Raw genomic sequence first — 24,969 nt, 5'->3', positions numbered from 1 at the left:
AACCTGTCTTTATCAATAGATAAATGCCATTTTGCACAAAGTAAAGTTAACCGTTATACTGTCGCCAGTGAAATACTAAGAAAAGACTTAAAAACAGTATTAATAAAGAAGAGACATTTAAAAATTGAATAATAAGTGGACACTAGCTGCTCAGGCGAACATACATTTTTCTCATGTATTCGTATTATAATAATTTCTCTGTGTAAGTTTCGAGGACAAAGAAATATAACAAAATGATCTAAAGAGACGACAAGATAGGCTCTTTTGTTAATTTTTTTAGTCATCTTCACCTCTTGTCATGGTTACATGTAAACGGACATCTTGGGAGTGCTGGCAAATGTAAGCATATTTGTACTAATTAAGCAGATAATATATTGATTTAATATTATTGTTCACTTTTAATTTGTAAGAGGTGATCCTGATTTCATGTCCGCCTTCCTTGAATTAACCTGCATTCGAGTAACTTACAGTGTAAGAATCGCAGAGGGATGCCATTACGTGGAGATGTTAACTTATAAAAATTAGCAGAAGCAAAAAACTCGCCCGCTATTAACATAATATACATTTTTCCCCACAGCCGCCTGATGTTGCAGAAAATACATAGCTTTAAGATTCTTATTTTCAGTACAACAGCCGAGAGCCAGAGCCAGGACTCCGACTACAATGCAATGGTTAATGGAGGTAAGAAAAAACACTCGTGCGTGCATGGGCTGCAATTGCAATTAATAACTAAAGATTTTTTGCTTTAAAGTGAACTGACTAGCCGAGAAAATTAATATATTGTAAATCAAAATTGAATGAAATATCATTTTGATTGAGGCCCCCCATGTAAGTCTGCAACAATCACCACTACCAATCAATTTCTGTAGCGGACTATTTCGGTGATGTTATAACCAGTGAAGGTGTTCGACCTGATCCAAAATTAATTGAAGATGTAAAGAATTTTCCTGAACCACAGAATTTGAAAGAACTACAATCATTTTTGGGATTATCAAATTTCTACAGATGATTTATAGCCGGTTATGTGAATATAACAGGTCCAATGACACAGCTACTGAAGAAAGGAGCCACATTTAATTGGTCAACAAAATGCAAAAGGGCAATGAAAGAACTTAAAGCTGCTCTAACCACAGCCCCAGTGTTAGCCTATCCGGATTTCAGTAAACCTTTTATTCTTTCAACAGATGCATCCAATTTTGCCATAGGTGCAATCTTGACTCAAGAAGTTGACAGTCATAAACATTCAGTCTCATTTACTTCAAGACAATTAAACAAAACAGAATGCAATTATACTACTAATGAGAAGGAGTTTTGTGCTTTCGTTTTTGGTATAATACATAACAGATGTTTCTTAACAGGAAGAGAATTTACAGTTATTACAGATCATGCCGCACTTAAATGGTTATTGAGCTTAAAGGATCGAAGTTCCATGTTAACAAGATGGGCATTAAGACTGAGTGAGTACCAATTTAAGGCTATTCACCAACCTGGTAAAGAACATGTGAATGCTGATGCAATGAGTCGAAAAGTCAATGTTTGTGTTTCAATAAGTCAAGAAGAAGAGGAGTTAAAGGCAGCTCAAGAAGAAGATCCATAATGATAATTATGGAAAAATGATCAACATTTTGTTGAAATAGATGGATTATTGCACAAAATTACTAGTAAAGGAAACCGCCAAGTTATTCCAGAAAGCATGAAAGAGCAAATCATGAGAGAACAACACAATTCTTTATCATCAGGACATTGTGGTAAAAAAAGCAACAAACATTCAAATAGCTCAAATGTTTTGGTGGCCGAACTGCAAAGCGGTCAACTTCGAGTTTGTTTCACAATGTGATTTCTGTAACAGATGGAATAATGTAGGAAAAAGTAGAGCACCATTGCAAGAACTGCCAGAAGCAAGTGAACCATTTGAAAGAGTAGGGCTAGATGTTGTAGGACCGTTGCCTAAGACTAAAGATGGAAACAAATACATAATGACAATGTTAGATCATTTCTCTAGATACCTTCTCATGATACCAATACCTGATCAGCGTGCTGAGACTATAGCCAAAGTTTCTGTAAAAGAATGGATTCTTAAGTTTGGATCACTATTAAGTATAATTAGTGATCAAGAAACGAATTTCATGAGTGAATTATTTAAACAGACTTGTAAGCTCAAGCAAGTAACTCAGTTAAGGACTACACCAGCACACCCTGAAGGAAATGGAAGAGTCGAGCGAGTCCACAGAACAGTTATTAAAATGGTTAGCCATTCATTATGTGAGCAGCAAACACAACAATTGGGATGTCTGATTACCACAGTTGATAAGTTGTTACAATGTCAAAATGCACAGCTCAACTGGCCTAAGTCCATATGAGACCGTCTACAGAAGAAAAATGCGTTCATCCTTGGACTTCGCACAATCGACTGCCGGAATCAGCAATGAACACTTAAGGGATCTAGCATGCAAACTAAAGGAAGCATGAAGGGTAGTGAAACAGCGTAATCATCAATCCTTCCTTCAGCAAGCAAGACAACAACTGCCAGCAGCAGTGTCACAGTATCAAGTTGGAGATCTTGTGTATCTGAGCAGTGTGGTGTTAAAAAAGAGTCAAGTCAAAAAGTTTAAGAAGTTTTGGAAAGGACCATATCCAATCTTGGAGAAGTTGTTGCCAGTCACTCTTAAGCTCCAACTGCCCTTTCGTTCAATTGTCGTTCATGTCAATCGTGTAAAGCCATTTCTGGGTAGATATCCTATAGCATCGCAAGACGATGAGGACCGACCAAGAGGCAGACCTGCTGTTCTCAAACCCAGGAAGCGAGAATCATGAGGAAGCAAGAATCGTGAGGTTGCAGTCCAGACTTCGAGGTCGAGGCATCGCCACGTTCCGAGCGATCCTGTTCCAGACACCCCTACAATCTGCATAAACATGTGTGATGTGTGAGATTGCAATGAGAGTGTTTATTTCAGCCATGTGCTTATGTGAATGTGTTGCGAAAATTTAGTATTGAAGCTATTACACGAGTGTGCAAGTGAAACTAAACCTTTTATTCCACAGGTTACCACAAGAAACTCATTTATTTTATGTTCATTGTTAACTCTAGTATTTAGAACTAATTGACCATGTTCATTTTTATTCTAATGCTTGCAATGATAGTGTATTCTACTAATGCTGTCGTGATAGTACCACAGAGTACAGGTGTTTTGTTTGAACCACGATCAGACATGGTAGTTTCAACAAGTAATACAAAACTTGTCCTCAAGTACAATCTGAGTGAAATCCAGCAACAGTTTGATTCTGTAAAGAAGCAAATTGATCTAATTTGTTCTGTTAATGGCAACAATACAATTTCGGAAATTTGTACATCTTGGTATAATAACTGGATCACAGCCAAAATTCAGGTTGAGTCTACATTTGCTAATTATGAACAAGAGATTTACTGTTTTATAAAGCTTCTGTCACATAAAACTTTAATTAGGCATAAACGTGCCTGGTTTGATTTTGGAGGGAGTATCCTTAGTACTGTATTTGGTACTTTAACTAGTCAAGATCTACTGGAAATTAAAGACAAAATATTAGCTCTTGAACAACAGTCCAGTACAGATTCAACTAACCTCTCTAATGAAATTATTATATTAAAGAATATGCAAAGAACCATTACTAACCACACAGTTTTCATTGAACAGATTGTGAAGCAATTTATCTTGCGTTTCCACATAATTCGTAATGAAATAAACACAAATATCCAAGAACTATTCCAAGGATTAAATGCTGTGAGTGCACACTTAGATTTAAACACACTTTTGTTAAGGATTACTGATAGTTTATCAAATGCTAGAATTGATGCCCTTAACTTAAGAACAGCCTTAGAAAGTAGTTCAAATAATCGTTTGAGCAGTTTACTACTACATCCAGAAAAATGTTTACAGATCCTATTACCAACTGAACGAAGGCTAGATGCAGTCATGTACTATGATCATGCACACAGCTGTACAGTACGTAACAGGCACTTTCCAGCCGTCCTAACTTGAAATGCTGACAATTTTCTTGGTCAGTAGACATGTGTCAAGATGCAGCGCGCCACAGGGGAGTAAGCCACTGGCTGCCATCCGCAGCACGCCGTATAGCTAGCATGGCCTTGGCACGAATATGTCTCTTTTTCTTAGCTCACCATGGAGCCTTTCGATATGACTGTAATTAGCCAGTGTTAGGATTTCAGACACAGTGATGATTGGTGTGCATAGTGCAAGTCTTTTATAATCAGTCTTTTGTTAATGAACTGTTTAAACTTACTTCACGGTGTTCACGTATCCTGTACCTCAAGGACCCACTGCTTACGACTCCTGACAAATATTTCGTGTAATTATCATCCGGAGTAAGGACACAAAAAACCTCCTTATAGATGACAAGAAGAGTATCTTCTCCAATTATGTGTGGACAGATTAAAATCAGAAAACACACACACACACACACACACACACACACACACACACACACACACACACACACACCTGATCAATAACAAAGACAATGATCTAGCCACAGTTACTCTACCCTTCATGAGCACATACTGATTGCCCACAGCGAAAAATCGCAAAAGTGCTAGTTTGCAAATACAGGGTGGAGCACATAAAAGTGGTCCAGAGAACAGAGTTCTGGGGGCAAAGGAACAGAGCTGAGGAAAGGATATGCAGTACTAACATGACTATAGCAGATGTATAAAGTGACCACCATTCATCTCTTGGCACTTTTGGACCCCGATCAGCAAGTTTCTGAAGGACTGCTGGAATTCCTGCAATCTCATCAAACTGTTCTGCTGCAGTTCTTGAAGACTATGAGGGTTGTTGCATACACCAGCAGACTTACAGATCAGGTGACCTCGGTGGCTAGTTGTGGTCATGACCAGACTGACCTCTGCTAACAACTCTGTTGGCGTGAAAATTGGGTGAATATGCTCCAAGGTTCAACCGGCTGTACGCGCAGTTGTTCCATCCTGTGGGAAGTAACTGTAGGTCTTTTCCTCCTCCATTAATGCTGCCACAAATGGTTTCAAAATGTTGGCAATGTAACGCGCTAAAGTCAGCATCTGATGAAAGAAGATGGGACCAATAATGTGGCTTGCAGACACTGCACACCAAACCTCAAACTTCTGATCATGCAATGGTGTTTTGTGGAAGTTATACAGATTCTCAAACACCCAGAACCTGTGATTCCGTGAGTTGACATAACTCAAATGATACCAGGTTTCATCAGACATAAATAACTGATCCATGTCCCAGCCATTCATTGTTATCTCAGTGACCATCAGCTCACAAAACTGGAGACACTGAGGAGCATCCGCTGGTTTTAATGCATAAATAATAGAAGCTCGACACTGCATGTGCAGTTCGAGGTGGAATTTTCGTCCACATGATCAAGATATGCCAGTCTCATGCGACAGGCATTGGGTTGATCTGGTAGGACTCTGAAGAATTTTTTGGTGAACTTGTAGCCACATTTTCTGGTGCGTGGGCACATTTCAAAATGTTTTTCGACTTGTTCAAAATAGATCCTATCTCGTGTAATTTTTGGAGCAAGCATTGAGCGGCACTCTTCACTGGCTCTCTGATGCCATTAACCTTCTCAGCAAACAACTGACCACACCTTTTTCATGACTTTGTCGTCACCAACTTTCCACAATGAATGCCTGCTGCTCCACTGTAAGTACTGTCATCCCCTTTGCACTGCTCCACTCACATTGACACAGCCTGCACTACGTTCTGAACTGGTACTGATCATGAGGCAGGTGTAGAGGTAGTGTGCATGTCACGGGGTGTGTTTATATGCATACATTCATGTCTAATCATATCCACTCATGTGGGCCACTTATTTGCCCCAACCCGTATGTGTTTCCAGTCTTGGAACACAGAACATCTACAGAATATATAGCTATATTTTTTTTTTCGAAGGACAATCAGATTATAATGGGCCAGCATCTCAATGATACTTCTTAACTAGATGAACTGCAAGAAGGAGCTGCTGTTCATACTAATGGTGTAGTCAATCCTGTGCGGCTGTATGACACCCTTATCCTTTGTGAAATGAACTGGACCTTCTGCCTCAACCTCCATGCATCTTGTATTAAACCACAGAATGATGTGACAAACCAATGCCTGCTTGGCCAGCACAGCTGCTGCACTTCCACAACAAAGAAAGACGAGCAGCCGAAGTGTGAAGTGCAGCAGCCCACGTCTCCTTTGGCACTCGTGCAAGATGTTCATCGGCTTGTGCGGGCGGTGATCAAAGTGGTTAAAAGATTTAAGGTTAAAGTGTATACACCCAACCTTCTTATTCTGGTGATGTAGACCAATCAGCAGCTCTGATAGAACTATCGCAACCTGAACTTGGATAAGGATAAGTTACAACACAGAGAAGGCTGAAATATTGAATCCTTCCTTGCAATCATCAAACAAACATCAAAGTGGCAGATACTGAGGAAGTGACCTCAGAGCAGAAAAGCAACCACAATTGCTTAGTTGTGGAAAGGCATCACGACCAGATGAAACACCTGTAAGATACTGTAACGATTATGTGAAAGACCTTGCTCCTCTTCTAGCAGCAGAGTTTATACTAATCACTTGAGCAATGAAGGAAACCCAGCAACTTTAAAAAAGTGCAGACCATTCTCATTTTCAAAAAGGATCATAGAGCAGATTTACGTAATTGCAGGCCTGTATCACTGACATCAATCTGTTTTAGATTTATGGAACATGTTTCACATTGAAGAATTATTATGTTTTTGAAGAGCAAAAATCTCCACTGTAAAAATCAATATGGATTCCGCAGGGATCTTGCGAGAAGCTCACTCTGTTCCTCCATGAGATTCATAGCACTGTAGACAAGGGCACTCAGGTTGATGCTATTTTCCCTGACTTCAGGAAGGCATCCGACAACTGTCCTGTGTTGCCGTTTAGTAAAAGAAGAAATACAAGTTTACTAAGTATCGGACCATATTTGCAACAGGATTCAAGACTTCCTTGCCGATAGAACTCAACATGTCACTCTTAACAGAACAAAATCGACAGATGTAAAGGTAATTTTCGGATAACCCCAAGGAAATCTGATGGAAGCATTACTGTTTACAGCATATAGAATAATGAACTAGTAAGCATAGAAAGCTCTTTAAGATTACCTGCAGATGATGCAGTTGTCTATAAGAAAGCAGGAATGCCAGTAGACAGTGTCGATTTATAGAATGATCTGCAGAGGGCTGCTGAATGGTGCAAGCTCTGGCATTTGACCCTGAATTTAAATAAATGTGTCATACTGCACATACATACCAAAAGTGTCATACTGCACATACATACAAAAAGAAATCCACTGCTGTACAATGTACTATTGATGACACATGGCTGGAAACAGTATCTACTGTAAGATATCCAGGAATAAGTAGCCAGTCAATCTTCACTGGAATGACCACATAAACAAATAGTAAGAAACGCAGATGCTAGACACATTCATGGAAAGAATCTTAAGGAAATATATGTCATCCAAGAAAGAAGTGGCTTACAAGGCACTTGTTTGACTGATTTTTGAGTACTATTCATTGATCTGGGACCCTTACCAGGTAGGACTGATAGAAATGACACAGAATATCCAATGAAGAGTGGTGCATTTTGTCACAGGATCATTTAGCTAGTGCAAGAGCTTTACAGAGATGTTCAACAAACTCCAGTACCAGATGCTACAAGACAGGCAACGTCCATCATGGAGAGGTTTACTACTAACATATTGAGAGAGTAATTTCTGGGAAGAGTCAGACACATATTAATTCCTACAATATGCATCTCATGAAATGACCATGATGAGAAAATTTTAGAAATTAGAGTTAATACAGAGGCTTAGTGACAATAATTCTTCTCACATGCCATTTGTCAGTGGAACAGAGAAGGGAGATCAGTTAGTGCTACTAGAAGTATCCTCCATCACATACTGTTAGGTGGCTTTTAGAGTACAAAGTAGATGTAGGTGATGGTAAAACATCTGTGAGATCTGTTCAAAACATTCGGAAACTTTATCCACAAAATTTTTGCTACGCTTAACTTTTACTTATTGTGCATTGTTTCCTTCGAAATACTCTCCTCCACAATTAATACATCGCTCCTTATGCCATTTCCACTTCTGCAAGTAGTCTTGGTAACCTATTGCTGGATTGCACGAAGTGCCGTCTGCAAATTTTCTCTTATCTTGTCTATCGTTGCAAATCTTTGTCCTTTCAACGGGGTTTTCAACTTTGAAAATAAAAAAAAGTCCGCAGGGCCAGGTCTGGTGAGTATGGAGGATGAGGCAGCATACTAATTTCATTTTTTGTGCAATAGTCAAGCATCAACAGGGATGAATGTGTGGGCACATTATCGTGGTACGAGAGCCACGAATTGTCTCACTACATTTCAGGCCATTTCTTCTCACAATTTCTCGCATACATTGCAGCACATCCCAATAGTAGTGTTGAATAACAGTTCATCCTGGGACACGAATTTGTGGTGAACTAATGCTTCAAAGTCAGAGAAAACTATCAGCATGGCTTTGACATTTGACCTGACGTGACCTGACGAACTTTTTTTGGTCTCTGATAACCTCTCCTGACCCACTGTGTAGACTCAACCTTGGTCTCTACACCGTAACTGCAGACCCATGTCTCATCGCTAGTTGTGATTCTCTGAAGGAACATCTAGTTCTCATTTGCATGATCCATAAGCTCTTCACAGATTGCGAAGCGAAGATCTTTCCTTTACAGAGACACACCAAATGATGCTGGTACTGACTAATGAGCTGTGGGATGAACTTGGTAGCAAACAATGCAGTCTACAATCCTGTATCATGATTTGATGACACAATCCAACTGAAACGTTACATTCTTCTGTAATCTCTCTGAGAGTCAGTCTTCAATTTGCATGTACAATTTCATTGACTTCTTGACATGAGTGTTGTTTGTAAACATTGAAGGGCGTACTGAAGGAGGGTATTCTTTAACTTCGTTCCAGCCATTTTTAATTGGTGTGAATTATTCGTACACTGAGTACGGCTTAAGCACTCATCATCGTAGGTTTCCTGCATCATTTGGTGTGTCTCTGTAAACATTTTCTTGAGTTTCATGGAAAATTTAATTCCGTTGCAATTGCTTCTCTAACTCTGCCATCTCTAAATTTGCAAACTATGCGACACAATGTTCTACTCAATACAGCACTGAACAATAACTAATAGATCTACAACAATGAAACTTCCGGCAGTCAGTCACACATTAAATACAGACTTGTGCAGAGATCCCAATGGAAGTTTGCTCCATTGCAACATTGGCATGAAATTATGAATGTTCTGGTAGTTTTTGAACAGACTTTGTAATGCTTATTGCTGCTATTCACACGAAAATGTCTCTGGTGACTGTGATATGAAATAATGATGCCCACCAGTAGTCTTTGGTAGTTCCACTCAGCTGTATGACAAATGACATCTTTCAGAATAAACCTGCCAGGTCATCAGTCCCTTGTTCCCGGTAAAATAATTACACAAAGGAAAGAGGAAAAGAAAGGAGACATACAGCACAACAACAGGAGAATGGAAGAACCAGAAGAACGACAGAAGGACAACCAACACTACTATGGAAAAAACAGGAAAAGAAAACCACAGAGAAAAGCAAGAAACAGGTAGAAGGGATAAACACAAGAGAGCAGATACTTGTGGCTGGTCGAGCATGAGAATAAAAAGGAAAAGCCAGCTACTCTGTGACACATTAAGACATCCAGCCTAAAGGCATTAGAGTGGAGAACACAAAGGGACAAAGGACTTGCACAAAAACTTATAAAGAATGATAAAACCCACCATCACATATAAAACGTAAAACTAAATTAGCCGATGAGGCGCTGTCAGCTAAAATTAATGGCAACGAGTCTGGTAACTGAGGAATCCGTTACAGGGCAGCCAAAGAAGTACAGTTCACCAAGATATGGGCTACTGTCAGTGGGTGCAGCACTGACACAAGGCTGGGTCATCACGGCGCAGGAGGTAGCTGTGTGTCACCCAAGTGTGGCCAATGCGGAGCCGACAGAGAACCACAGAGTCCCTGTGAGAGACCCACGTGGGGGTCTTCCACACATTCGTAGTCTCTTTCATGGCATGCAGTTTATTGTTCGTACTGAGGTTATGCCATTCTGTCTCACAAAGCCGCAAAACTTTGCTGCGTAGTACCGAACGCAGGTCAGTTTCAGAGAAGCCGATCTCCATAAGTCGTTTTCGTGTAGCCTGCTTGGCTAGTCTGTCGACAAGTTCATTCCCTGAGATTCTGACGTGACCTGGGGACCAGACAAACACCACTGAATGACTGGACCGTTCCAGGGAGCAGATGGATTCCCGGATGGTCGCTACCAAAGGACGACGAGGGTAGCACTGGTCGACAGCTTGTAGGCTGCTCAAGGAGTCAGTACACAGAAGAAACGACTCCCCAGGGCGTAAACGGATGTGCTCAAGAGCACGAGATATAGCCACCAGCTCTGCAGTGAAAACACTGCAGCCATCGGGCAAGGAATACTGTTCAATATGTCTTCCATGGACATACGCGAAGCCGACATGATCATCAGTCATCGAACCATCGGTGTAAATCACTTCATGGCCTTGGTACATGTCAAGAATCGAGAGGAAGTGGCAGCGGAGAGCCGCGGGGTTAACTGAGTCTTTAGGGCCATGTGAAAGGTCCAGACGAAGCCTGGGCCTGGGTGTACACCATGGAGGTGTACGTGAATGGACCTCAAATACAGGTGGTAAAGGCAAGAACTCCAGTTTGAAAGGAAGGGATGGAACACGAACTGCAATTGGAAGTCCTGACTTGGGCCGCCAATGCGGGAGATGAACCGCCATGGGTGGGAAAAGGAGACTAACTGGGATGCACAGAAGAACTACAAACATGTGCAACGTAATTGGCCAGCAGTTGTGCAGGCCTAACCTGCAATGGAGGGACTCCGGCCTCCACCAGAATGCTGGTCACCAGACTCGTCCTAAAAGCTCCTGTCGCTAGCTGACCACCACAGTGGTGCACTGAATCGAGTAAACGTAACGTTGAGGGCGCCGCCGAACCGTAAATCAGACTCCCATAGTCAAGGCGGGATTGAACAAGGGCTCTGTAGAGCTGCAGCCACAAAGAGCGACCTGCACCCCAGTTGGTGTTGCTAGGGCAGCGGAGGGCATTGAGATGCTGCCAGCACTTCCACATAAGCTGACAAAGGTGAGGAAGCCAAGTCAATCAGTGCCGAAAACCAGTCCTAAGGATAGATATGTCTCCAATACAGTTAGTGGATCATCATTAAGGTAAAATTCTGGTTCTGGATGAACAGTACGATGCCGACCAAAGTGCATAACACATGACTTTAAAGCTGAAAACTATAAGCTGTGGGCTAGAGCCCATGACTGCGCCTTGTGGATGGCACCTGGTAGGCGCCGCTCAGCAACACCAGTACTAGTGGAGCAGTATGAAATGCAGGAGTAATCTGCATACAGAGACAGTGAGATGGACGGCCCTACAACTGCTGCTTGACTGTTAATGGCCGCAAAAACAGAGATACACTGAATACAGAGCCCTGTGGATCCACTCTCCTGGATATGGTGGTGGTGGTGGGGGGGGGGGGGGGGGGGGGGGGGACTATGGGAGGCACCAACTTTGACACAGAAAATACAGAGCGACAGAAAATTCTGGATAGAAATCAGGAGCAGACTTCTGAGACCCCACTTGTATAATGTGGCAAGGATATGATGTCGCAGGGTGGTGTCATACACTTTTCGTAAATCAAAAAAGAAGTTGTTGACGTCTGGAAAAGGCTGTTCAGATGGCACACTCGAGGGACACATTATCAGTAGCAGAGCAACAGTGGTGGAAGCTGCCCTGACATGGAGCCAGTAGGCCATGTAACTCCAGGACCCAACCCAACCCAACCGCCAACACACCATACGTTACAGCAGCTTACAAAGAACGTTGGTGTGGCTGATGGGCCAATAGCGATCCACATCAAGCGGATTTTTAATAGGTTTGAGCACTGGAATGATGGTGCTCTCCCGCAAATGTAATGGAAAGGCGCCATCGCACCAGATCTGGTTGAAGATCACGAGGAGATGTTGCTTATAGTTTCATCATCTGACTGTGGACCCAATCTGGCCCAGGAGTTGTGTTGGGACAATGTGCAAGGGCACTGAGGAGCTCCCACTCTGTAAAAGGGGTGTTATAGGATTCACTGTGGCATGTAGTGAACGACAGGACTTTCCCTTCCAGCCGCCGTTTGAGAGTGTGATAGGCTGGGGGTTAATTCTCTGACGCAGAAGCTTGAGCATAGAGCTCGGCAATCACGTTTGCGTTGGTAGACAACACGCCATTCATGTCAGCACCGGGAACACCTGTTGGGGTCTAGTACTCGAAAACACCTTTGATCTTTGCCCAGACTTGTGGAGGTTATGTATAGCACCCAATGGTCAAAACTTATCTCTCCTAACACTCCTGCTTCTGTCATTTGATAAGTTGGCGAACGCAGGGACAGAGCCGTTTAAAGGCTATGAGGTGCTCCAGAGAACGGTGCCGCTATAGAGCTCACCAATGCTCCTTAATTGCTTCAGCGACTTCTGCCTTTCACCGGGGGGCACCCTAAAGAGCGAGGGATCATGTTTTCTGCTGTGGTAAGGATTGTTGTAGTCACCTGCTCAACCATCACATCGATGTTCCTGTGTGGAGGATGGTGGTGGTGGTTAGTGTTTAACGTCTCGTCGACAACGAGGTCATTAGAGACGGAGCGCAAGCTCGGGTTAGGGAAGGATTGGGAAGGAAATCGGCCGTGCCCTTTCAAAGGAACCATCCCGGCATTTGCCTGAAACGATTTAGGGAAATCACAGAAAACCTAAATCAGGATAGCCGGAGACGGGATTGAACCGTCGACCTCCCGAATGCGAGTCCAGTGTGCTAACCACTGCGCTGTGTGGAGGAGATTCAATGGTGTCAGCAGAGGTGAAGGCTTCCCAGTCTGCCTTGTTTAAAGCCCATTTGGGCAGGCGTCCCTGTGCCTGATGCCGAGGCAGTGACAGGAAGATGGGGAAGTGGTCACTACCACACAGGTCATCATGTGCTCTCCAGTGGATAGGTGGGAGAAGTCCTGGGCTACAAATTGATAAATCAATGGCTGAGTAACTACCTCGAGCCACACTGAAATGTGCAGCGGCCACAGTACTTAAGAGGCAGAGGTCGAACTGAGACAGTAAAGTTTAGACATCTCGACCTCGGCTAGTAAGCATGGTGCCATCCCACAAAGGCTTATGAGCATTAAAATTTCCCAAAAGTAGGAAAGGTTTAGGAAGTTTATCAATCAGGGCAGCTAATACATTCAGGGGTACTGCATCATCTAGAGGAAGATATACATTGCAGACAGTTATTTCCTGCATCGTCCATATTCTGACAGCCACGGCTTCAAGAGGGAGTTGAAGGGGCAATTTCACTACAGACTGAGTTTAGGACATAAATGAAAACTCCACCTGACACTCAATTATAGTCACTACAGTTCCTGTAGTATCCCTTATAGCCACAGAGGGCAGGGGTCCACATTGCCGGGAACCAGGTTTCCTGGAGGGCAATGCAGAAAGCAGGTGCAAAGCTTAACAGTTACCATAGCTCAGCCAGGCGGTGGAAAAAACCAACGCAATTCCAATGGTGGATGACATCATCGTGAGACTGAGAAGCCATGGGTCATTCAATGAGGCAGTTTACACCTCAGAGTCACCTGCTGCCATTGACATTTTGCCTGTGCAGTCTATATCCACTGTGTCTGAGGGTCTGACGATATCTAGGTCTCCAGAGGACACCAGAACCTCCACCTCATCTGCAGACACAGAGCTTGTAGGTAGCAGTGGTGTGGGTGCCATTGCAATTCCCTTGGTCTTGTGGCTCTTCTTTTTGGGTTTCCCTGGATGGGAGGACTTCTCTGATCCAGTCTCCAGGATTAAGGATGAGTGTGAAGCCTTACGACCAGCTGCTTTTGGGCTCTTCAGCCACTGGCAGGTGTCATCTTTCCCATTGACAGAAGCCTGGGAAGGAAGTGACCCAAGGGACCCCTTCCTAGCGAGAGGAGCCAAAGAAGCCTTACGCTTCTCTGGCTCAGAAGTGGAGACTGAAATCCCGAATGATTGGGGAGGGAGGGGGGGGGGGGGGGGGGGGGGTGCTCCCGAAACAGGTGGTGCGGGAGCAACAGGGATGGAAGTGCCCCCCACCATCAAGGGGCCAGGTGTAGTCCTCCAACTCTGAGAGGTGACTGGGGTTGGTGGAGCTGATGAAGCTAGAACTGTTGTAGCGACGGCATGTGTACAGTAAGTGTTCAAATTACCTCTTAGCCTCAGTGTAGGTCAGTCAGTCCAGGATCTTTTACTCCATGATTTTCCTTATTTCTGGAGAATCCTGCAGTCAGGCGAGTATAGCAAATGGTGCTCTCTGCAGTTGACACAGATGGCATGCGGGACACATGGAGTATTGGGATGTGGTGAGCATCCATAATCTCAACATGTGACACTGGAAGTACAGCTGGAAGACATATGGCTGAACTTCCAGTTCCAGAGCGAGCCAATTGGGAAAGGGCACCTTACATGGTGCATCGTGTCCAACATGTGCTGAGACCTATCGCATCCTTCGTCGATGTGGATCTGTACTTCTGCTCATTCTCAGACTGTTGGATGAGGTCACACTCTTGGGTGTGTACTTTTCCATCAACTGTTTAAAGCACCGCATTGGGCAAGGGATATAGGGCTTTACTTCACAGCAGTAGACCATCACCTTTACCTTCTCGGGTCATGTATCAGCCTCCAAGATGAAGGCACTGGTGGCAAACTGATCATCCCTTGGACCCCGGTGGACCCGCCGAATGAAATGTGCACCTTGCTGCTCGAAATTGGTGCGCAGCTCATTGTCAGACAGCAAAAGAAGATCCCTGTGAAATGAGATACCCTGGACCATATTTCAGATCTTATGGAGTGCGATGATTACAGAAACATCCCCCAGCTTGTCACAAGCGAGTAACGCCCTTGACTGGGCAGAGGATGCTGTTTCGATCAAGACTGACCCAGATCTCATCTTGGGCAAGCCCTCTACCTCCCCAAACTTGTCCTCTAAATGCTCAACATAAAAATGGGGCTTCATCATCATGAAAGATTCCCTATCAGCTTTCGAACATACCTGACAAGGTACCGGGGTGAATAAGAGCTGCTGCCGTCCTTAGCCTGACTTTCCTCCCATGGTGTGGCCAGCAGGGGAATGATTTGGAGTCGTATTTCTTAGCAATGAAGTTAGAACTTGACCACTTAGAGACTGCTGGTGTTTGACCACCAGCAAGCGATGATGTACTATGCTTCATCGCGTGTCACCCGCCCTGATGCCATCCAATCCAAATAGGGGCACTCCCCACAGGCGCCACCCAGCCGCAACAAAGGCCACCTGGCATTGCCGAGAGTCCCGATGCCCCAGGGTGACGGGCATCTACTCCTCGGCATACATGAGGAGTTAATGGCGCAGGCATCAGCAGAGTGATCCCTGTATGGTCAGGGGCCTACAACCAACAGTGTATATGGAGGCCCCACCACAACGGACTGGCTACCGTGCAACCAAGCAAACAAGTCCATTATCATCGTCGGCGTAGAAAACGATACTGCACAGTTGATGGAAAAGTATGCACCCAAGAGGGTGACCTCATCCAACAGTTTGAGAATGAGCAGAAGTTCAGATCCACATTGGCGAAGGATGCGATAGGTCTCAGCGCACATTGGACACGATGCACTGTGTAAGGCGCCCTTCCCCAATTGGCTTGCTCTTCGGGGAAATTTTGAAAAAATGGTCAAACCCTACAGGGGAACATCACATAAAGGCCGAAACGCGCGAGACTCCTTTTAGTCGTCTTACGATACGCAGGAATGCCTCGGGCCTATTCTAACCCCTGGAGCCGGGGGGGGGGGGGGGGGGGGGGGCGGGGCTTAAGAAGTGTTTGGAGCAGCAATACACTATAGTGACAAAAACCATGGGGTACCTCCTAATATCATGTCGGACCTCCTTTTGCCTGGAGTTGTGCTGCAACTCAACGCGACAAGGAGTCAGAGCCATGCTGCCTCTATAACCGTCCATAACTGCGAAAGTGTTGCCATTGCAGGATTTTTTGCACACATCGACTTCTTGATTACAGGGTGTATACGTGGACAAAGAAAAAAAATTCCTGGAATTTTCCCGGATCTTCTGGTTAAAAATACACTTTCTCCCGAGTGGGAAACACTTTCTCCCGGGTGAGAATACACTTTTTTCGTGTTAAGTGACAGTATTCGTTCCCTCTGAACTGTAAAATTTGTCAATCATTTGAATGGTTATGGTTTTATACAGCAGCTGAGAATTTCCCGCCACTTCAGAAAACGAAACTCAGGGGGGAAAACCACGTTTTGGAAAGTTCTTTGATGTGCAGAAACATACACGCTGCATATTTTTGTATTACGAAAGTATAAATTAGAATTGCACCGAAAACCCCACGTTACTTTCTGAAGCTTTGAAATCGACATTGCGATGCGCTTTTGTAAGCCAGTCATAGCTCTTGTCACGTGATCTCGCCAGCTGATGACAGCGGATATTCATAGCTTAAGACACACGATTTAGTCAGCCAATAGCAACATCACTATTAAGTAGCGCAAACACACAAACAGGAAAAGTTAATGGTTTAAATTAATATACATAGTGTTGCTACAAGAAAAGTAAACTTTTCATATATAATATTTGTAGCGAAGATTAATAAGCTACAAGAGAAACTAAGCTTTCACATATAATGTTGATCTTTTTTGCATGTTTTACACTTTAAGACACATCACACAAATGTGCCAGTAAAATGTTTAGTACCAACATAAATCTCTGATCATCTGGGCTCGAAATTCTTCTAAATGGCTTGTCATCAAAGAGTTGATTTTTAAATGAGAGTCAAACGCTCTGTGATTTAAGAAATTCATCATAAATTCTCGCACATAGTTCATCTTGCGCAAAAGGAAATTTACTTTGAAAATAATGCTTTTCAAACCACAATTTCCCCGAGATCTGTTACAAAGAAATTTGTTCCAGCAGTTACCACAGAGTGCCACATAAGAGGCATCCCTGCGCATGCAGAACTACGATGACGTAGGAAGCCCGTATGTTTGTATGTGTAAAACATTAAAAGATCTTACATTATGTCATAAAAGAAACAAGACATCAGAGGATACTCCAAGAGAGTCAGAATTTCTTGAACCATACTGAAATGAATAATTCGCGTTAAAGTGCACAGTCGTACGTCCAGATTCGCAACGAAGTAGGTCTCGACCTGATATTAAACTCTTCAGAATGGTTTTCGGAAAGTAAATTTTCTTGGAGTACCAGTACTGTATTATCTCATGTTTGGTTCTTTGTTATGGCATAATACCATACATGCTAGAAGATGAAAACGTGCACTTGGAATGCAGTGAACAGTTGAAACTAGCCAATAGTGTGGAAGTAAACACTTCATTTGAAACAAACTGGCTGCCTCAGCAGAAAAGATAAATAAAAGGTGAATTTCTTTAGCAAAGCGACAAAAAAACTTCATTGTTCTGCAAGGCGATTAATGCTTGACTGTCAAAAAGGTGGAAATAAAATAAAATCTGGAACTAACAACATATCGTAGCCTTCCATAATTATGTGAATGTATTTTAATTCACTTCATAGCTGCCAGCCACAGAAATCACTTTTTTTCTTTTCATAATGTATGTCTTCAAATGGCTCTGAGCACTATGGGACTTGACTTCGGAGGTCATCAGTCCCCTAGAACTTAGAACTACTTAAACCTAACTAACCTAAGGGCATCACACACATCCATGCCCGAGGCAGAATTCGAACCTGCGACCGTAGTGGTCACGCGGTTCCAGACTGTAGTGCCTAGAACCGCTCGGCCACTCCGGCCAGCTATGTATGTGTTCAATGAAATTGTTCCTTACTAATTTATTTGTTATAATGTTTATTTCTATTGTCTTTGTTGCAGTTATTTGCCAGTTGACACAGTTGCAGTTGCAGTGTATTTTGTGAAAACGACTCAAATATAAGAGTAATATATAAGACAAAAAACCAGACTTTGTTCAGTTTGGATATAAATGTTGTCATTTGAAGACTGTTTCAAAGTGAAGATGTTACCAATAGCAACTTTTTGTATTCTAAATGTTTTGACATAATAATGTATCTGAACAAGATGAAGCCTCCCATGGTGCAAATGATGCATATTTTGCATCAACAGAGGAAAAATTAAACACCCTGAATCAGTCAACTACAGAGTTAGGCGATAGTCCTGTTAAGAAACCGTGGTCAGTGACGTCGATTCATAAGCTCTATGCGTCAAGAAAGTGCAGAGAAATTACTAAAGCTATGGATGAATACAATACAGCAAAACTGACCACACACTGTATCTCTGAGCACAAATTTTTTTGGAGAAGACAAATGATGTAGGTGTTCTTTACTTAGTCCATTTTAACATATGCTAAATTCAATAACATCCGAGACTATGAAGCTACGATTTTTCCTAGCCTGCCTGAACTGATATGGACTATGCTAATATGATTTATGGGTTTAATGTAACAGTTATTATGGATTTAACGTAACAGTTATTATGCTTATTGCAGCACAGGAAATTGTTAATGAAGGAAGGAATGCAATAAATCAAGTATACAATGAAACCAGGGGATCCATGCGAAACTTTGCCACTTTTACAGTTTTAAATAATGAAATTATTTGGGACAAGTGTAGTTGTTGGGACATGGTAGCTGTGGGAATCTGGGACAGGGTGGCTGTATCAAGAAGAAACATCTTTAAAAATGACCCGAACGACATGAAATAATCATCATGAATTTATTATACACCCTTGTATATAGATTTCCTTGCATTATTGCTTGTAATTTCTAATATCTAAGCGTAATAATTACATTTACCTGTTGTTGAAGAGAAGTTTAATGGCAAATATGAACATAAAATACAAAGAAGTACATAAATGTGAAATGTATCTATTAATACTTAGTGCTCGGTTCTTACCTGGTATGTCACCAAGGCTACAATAAGCTCTAACTGTATTTTGAGATTCTAGTGGCACTTCGTACTTTATGTAATTATGTTAGGTCACAGTCTAGCAATAGGTAAATCACAATTCAAGGTGACAATGACAAATCTGTCTGTCATTGGAAAGTGTATTCATACGGAAAAATCAACTTGTACGATGGGCACAGAAAATGGACCACCCCAGTGGTCACAGTTATTACCTACGACAACACTGGATACTTTGAAACGAATAAAATGATATTTAGAATAAAAGAATGAGAAAAGTAAGTCTCTTTTCATGATTAATAAGTTAGCTATGTAAAAAATAGTTATGATGCCCTTTTGTATGCAATAGTTAATAAATCTCTTACATTAAAATTTTCCACAAATAGTAAGTTTTAGGGCAATAATCAGTGTGCAATGTCAGAAGTCAGTTAAAAACCTTTCTAATGATATCTCATTCACCCTGGTACTATTAGTATGTGTTGACAAAAAGGACTACTAGACAACTTGTGCCGCGGCACTAATGTCATGTTTGTAATCAGAGTTATCGGGTCAACACACACAGACAGTCTTTCATTCTCACCTGCACAGAAAACATTTTCTTAGAACCATAATAATTGTTTTCGCCAATTAGCAGGTATTAAAGACAGAATCCCATGATATGATTACCAATTAAATATGACACTTTCAAAGTTATGAATATTGTGAATATTTCACACTATTATGTTAGGAGTCTGTTACCCTAGCACAAGACCTCCTACAATACAATATACTATGACCTATTAATCCAGTAGTTTCGTACCATGTAAAATTTGTCCAGTGATGGTATTGCTATGTCTGTCGTATATCACTGCCTTTCGATTTATAGTATAGAAAGGTTCTCAACAGAATAATGTGAAAATAATGACAGTTCTGCACAGCATTACTGTCCACATTATAATCTTATGCATTATTGGTAATTGGACTGGTGAGTGATATGTTGCATTGTCCCTTGTCTAAGAGTTACTGTAATAAATAATAAGTAGTAAACAGAGGCCTCTGTCATCAATTCTTCCACAACTGAATGTGACAGCAATGGTTCTACCTTAAATGAGATACTGTAGATCCTGTTACACACTGCCTTCTGTAATGGAAGAGTTTCATTACTGGATCAGTTTATTTCCTATTTATAAGTTCTATCTTTGATGTGTGAAGTTAAAAATATAAAGTTGTTCTTTATTTTTGTGTTTTGTGACTTCATTTATCATCATACATTCTCTGTTTTATTTTTCTTATAAGGAGTTCTTGCCATTAGATGTACTAGCTCTTTAAACCTGTTATTTTCAATTATTTTACCATTAATTAGTGTAATTAAAATGTTCTGCATCTTGCTGGTGACTGTGTTCTTAATTTTTTTTTTTTTTCTGCCAGGCAGACTGTATATATCAAGTGATCACAACCTGCCCAGCTCAAGAAAAATCAATATGTGATGCAGAAAATTACTGAATTGACATTACTGATATACCTTTTATGAGGCAAATTACTTTAAAATGAGATATTTCTGTCATTATCAGAGTAGTTTACTTTTTATTGCATGTAGACAACAGTAACAAAAATAAAAAAACTGAATAAGATTTCATAGTACATACATGAATGATAATGATTACACTGAAGAAATGAATTAAAATTTGTGCCACGAATAGGACTTTAACAAGGGTTTCCTACTTGCTAGGCAGATATGCTAGTCATAAGCAGGAAACAGGGTTTCAAGTCCCAGCTGTGGCACAAATTTTAATTCATTTCTTCAGCTTCTACCATTATCAAAGATGAAGTTGAGACTCGTATGCCTTAAGGAAAATTTAATTCCTTATATTAATTTCTTACAAGATTGACTTAAAGAACATATCATTACCCAGTTCACTTATTATTTATTATATTAGAGGGAAAGAATGAAATATTTTACCTTAAAAATTGGAGGTATGTTATTACTGACATTGTCTACAATTTCATCAAGAGTGCAAAAATCAATCTGAAGTTTCTGTAAAAGAAAAAACATTTTTTAAATAAAAAATACGTATTCAAAAATATGGGGGGGGGGGGGGGGGCGAGAATTTGTGCATAGTGGCCAAAAGTTACACACATAATGTACTTAGTGTTTGATGATGACAAGAACAAAATAGGAGTTTCTGATGTATTTCTTTGTGATGAAATGTTCATGCATTAACAAATTGCAACTCACACTATGGAATAATGGGAGGAGGGTGGAGGGAGGGGTGATGGCACTCCCAACATTCTGAGCGACATGTCCTTTCTTACAGGAGGAATGAGGGACAGGTTGGCTAAAAGGCATCCAAGTTGCGAAAGGGACACGGGTGGATAAATTACAAACATACAAAAGAAAATGTGTAATAACAGGACTGCCTGGTGGGTAGCTTACACTACTTGTGTGTGCCCATGAGCGAGCTGATGGGATAATTGAGATTGTCACTGAAGGTAACAGGATGAGGAGATACACTGGAGAATTAGTTCCATGTCCAGAGTTCACATAAACTAGTGACAAATCATAAGATGTAAATGGCTGTTGTGGTGTTGGAGGCACTCAGATCTTGAGTCACAATGCAGATCATGCTCAGCATCTGGGTAATGAACTTGCCCGTAGTGAACAGTTTGTGTGCATTTATACATTCTGTTTATTTCATGGCAGTCATCCTTACAGTCACACACCAGATAATAAATAATTGATTAGTTTCACATTTGCCCTACCTTTAAATAATGTTTTATATGTTCCCACTGGTAGGGCTGGAGAAGATGGTTGTCAGTGGATGCATGAGGCAGGTTTGAAAACAGGAGCAATTGCTGAAGGAGGAACACTGAGTTAGGGAAAGTTGTGTGTGAATGTTACAGGTTAACAAGGCTGTAACTATACCATTTTTACTGACTTGGCATTTAGCAGCTTACCTACTTATGCAGTTCTTGCTGTATGTATCATGAGTGCAACATTCCAGTGTTTCTTGGCTGATTTCAATGACCTACAAGTACCTCCAACACTTTCTATATGTAGAAGGGTGCCAGTCTTAATCTATCTTCTACATGTTTAATTACAATGAATACATTGTTTAAACTATATTATCAGTTAATTATGACAGACTTAGGTGAACTAGGCCTCTTAGTTATAAGGGTGTGATTACTACTCAACATACCACCCCAACTGCAGAGTGTTTGTAGTTTTTGTAGTATCCATATACAAACTATAAACTGCAGAAGAAATAAGGGTACACCTAGTAGAGTCCCACTTGACTGGTTAAATCCAATACAAGTGAAATACGGCTCATTACCCTGAGATCGCCCACTAACAGCTGTTTCACTACGACAGCCACCCAACCCATTGATATGTAGTACACCTGAAGACTGAGGTCTGTATAATCCTCAGGATGTGAGAATTTGAGCCCTATGACATACAACATTCCACCACCTTGCCATATGGTGGTTATTGAAGCATGCAGTTACAGAGAACTGGTGGTGTCTACCAGTATCAAGCCCAGAAACACCAGTTCGCCAAATATATTCCAAGACAATGAAGACTGAGCTCCCTGAAGTTATCACTGCACATGTGGCTTATCAACTGCTACAGACATGGTGAGCATTACCCTCCAATAAACTGAAGAAAAATGTGAAGTTGAACTTAAGAGTAATTCATTCAGTTACCACTGCGCATAGAGGCATGCAAAACAAATGCTGATTTTTAAGAAAGAAGTGTGCTGTAATATTACTCAATGCTGTGAGACACTGTGTATTCCTATGTTTGTGGTAAATATAAATACAGTTACAAAGCACTGGGTAGCTCTAAATCTCTATCTTGATCTTGAAAAGAGGAGTTATAAGGTCCCTTAGCTGTCTCTCTACTATAACGACTTTCCTTGCATGAACTTCAACTTAGTACTGATTTTCTACATTTAACATTACATAGTGGTATATGTAAACAATTTACCATTATGTGCTTTTAATTACAATCAATTACATAATTTCTGTCACTTTGTTGGTATTAGGAAGAATATCTTTACCTTCTACTGTATTAGCGGAGTATGTGAATCTGCTGCTGAAAACTGCACACACATTTTCATTACCCACAGGTAACCTTATATTAAATTCGCTGCAGTGTCTTACTTCATGAACTATAAAAAAAATATATAAGGAAATAATTGTCTCTATAGATGAAAAAATCAGCTTCTGTGTTGCAAATGTGACCCAATCGAATATTTTCATCACAAACAGGATGATATTCATTTCAGGCCACTCAAAGGCAACTAGCAGCACTTTTGCAGAACCAAGGATTTTCCTCATTAGCAGTTTTCTTGTAAAAACGCCACACAGTCAAATATCAGACACTTTAAAGACTGACTGACAATGACAACACAGACCACATTTGCTTATCAACATATCAAAGTCGATAACAACATCATACATTGGAGTGGGTATGTTCACGTGCATGTTCACAGCTTTTCCTCACACTTAAATACGTCTATAATATAGTTAGGATGTACGATATCAAATAAAATGAGAATCATCTGAAGAAACCGCTAAAACTTATTCCCTAGTACATGTGGCTGGCTGACCAATTTAAAAAAAAAAAAAAGGACAGTGTGAGCTACTGTGAGAATAAGTAAAATTTGGGTAACAGAAATACATAAATCTTAAAAGTACTTCAATAAAAACCAGTCACAGTTCACAATATGTTGTTGTTGTTGTTGTTGTGGTCTTCAGTTCTGAGACTGGTTTGATGCAGCTCCCTCCATGCTACTCTATCCTGTGCAAGCTTCTTCATCTCCCAGTACCTACTGCAGCCTACATCCTTCTGAATCTGCTTAGTGTATTCATCTCTTGGTCTCCTCCTACAATTTTTACCCTCCACGCTGCCCTCCAATACTAAATTGGTGATCCCTCGATGTCTCAGAACATGTCCTATTGAAATAGAAATGGACATGCAGTCAAAACATTGAAACTGATTCAGACAATCTTGTCAGAGTTGATCACTGATTAGAAACAGATGAATCACCCACTCTGAGATACATTAAAATAATCTACCCATTAATTTGGGCAGGAATCCTGATAACGCACACAATCTTGAAACCTTTTCTACACTTGTCTCATTGTTATTTAAAACAGAGGACAAACAGTTATTAACAAACACTGCTACCCTTTTGTTAGAATACAAAATACATCCTAGCAAGATGTGACACACTGACATTGCAATGCAACAAGCAGCACATACTGGTGTTTCCTCCTAGAGGTGTGTGTGTGTGTGTGTGTGTGTGTGTGTGTGTGTGTACGTGCACGCCGTGCACCCCAGCCCGTGCGCCCAGAGGAAAGTACCCTATTCTCATTCATTCATTTTAAACCCAGTTCTTTCTATCTGTGACAGAAATGATGTTCGACATTGCGCAACTGTAGGCTTCATCTGTCTGAATTTGTTATTTTCAATCTCTAGTCTCTCATTCCCCCACTGAGTAGTAACTCCTAATCAGTAATCAGGTAAGAGCCCTCAAGGGATTTATCACAAACAATTCTTGTGAACCAAATACAAGGCGGTATCCAGAAGATGTCAAAATATATTACTTAAAATTATGTTTTACCCAGATCTTATTCTGCATACCCCCAAAGTAGTTCCTTAATGAGTGAATACACTGATTCCAATGTTTCTACCATTTTCAAAAAGGGTCCTGGAATTGTTACTTTGTTAAGGTGTTAAGTACCCAGTGCATTTCAGCTTGAATGTCTCCTACTGTATATCTTAGCTCCTTCTACTTGATTTTCACCGTGGGTAGAGGAAGAAGTCACACAGAGGTAAGTCCTGTAAGTATGGCAGGTGTGGAATAATTATCATCTTATTTTTAACCAAGGAA

General features: G+C 41.3%; 1 protein-coding gene across 3 annotated transcripts in view; it reads right to left on the bottom strand.

Annotated features, from left to right (window-relative positions):
- LOC124594844 (spindle and kinetochore-associated protein 1-like) overlaps positions 1 to 24,969 on the bottom strand; it is a 90,988-nt gene that overhangs the window by 8,958 nt on the left and 57,061 nt on the right. For all 3 annotated transcript variants that reach the window (XM_047133301.1, XM_047133300.1, XM_047133299.1), the window contains exon 3: positions 21,033 to 21,107. In XM_047133301.1, the coding sequence (XP_046989257.1) occupies positions 21,033 to 21,107 (75 nt within the window). The remainder of the gene's footprint in view (positions 1 to 21,032; positions 21,108 to 24,969) is intronic.

Source organism: Schistocerca americana, chromosome 2, assembly GCF_021461395.2.
Source record: "Schistocerca americana isolate TAMUIC-IGC-003095 chromosome 2, iqSchAmer2.1, whole genome shotgun sequence".
In the NCBI taxonomy this organism is placed as follows: Eukaryota; Metazoa; Arthropoda; class Insecta; order Orthoptera; family Acrididae; genus Schistocerca; species Schistocerca americana.
The sequence above is the reverse complement of the archived record's forward strand: the minus strand, read 5'-3'. Positions and strand labels throughout refer to the sequence as shown.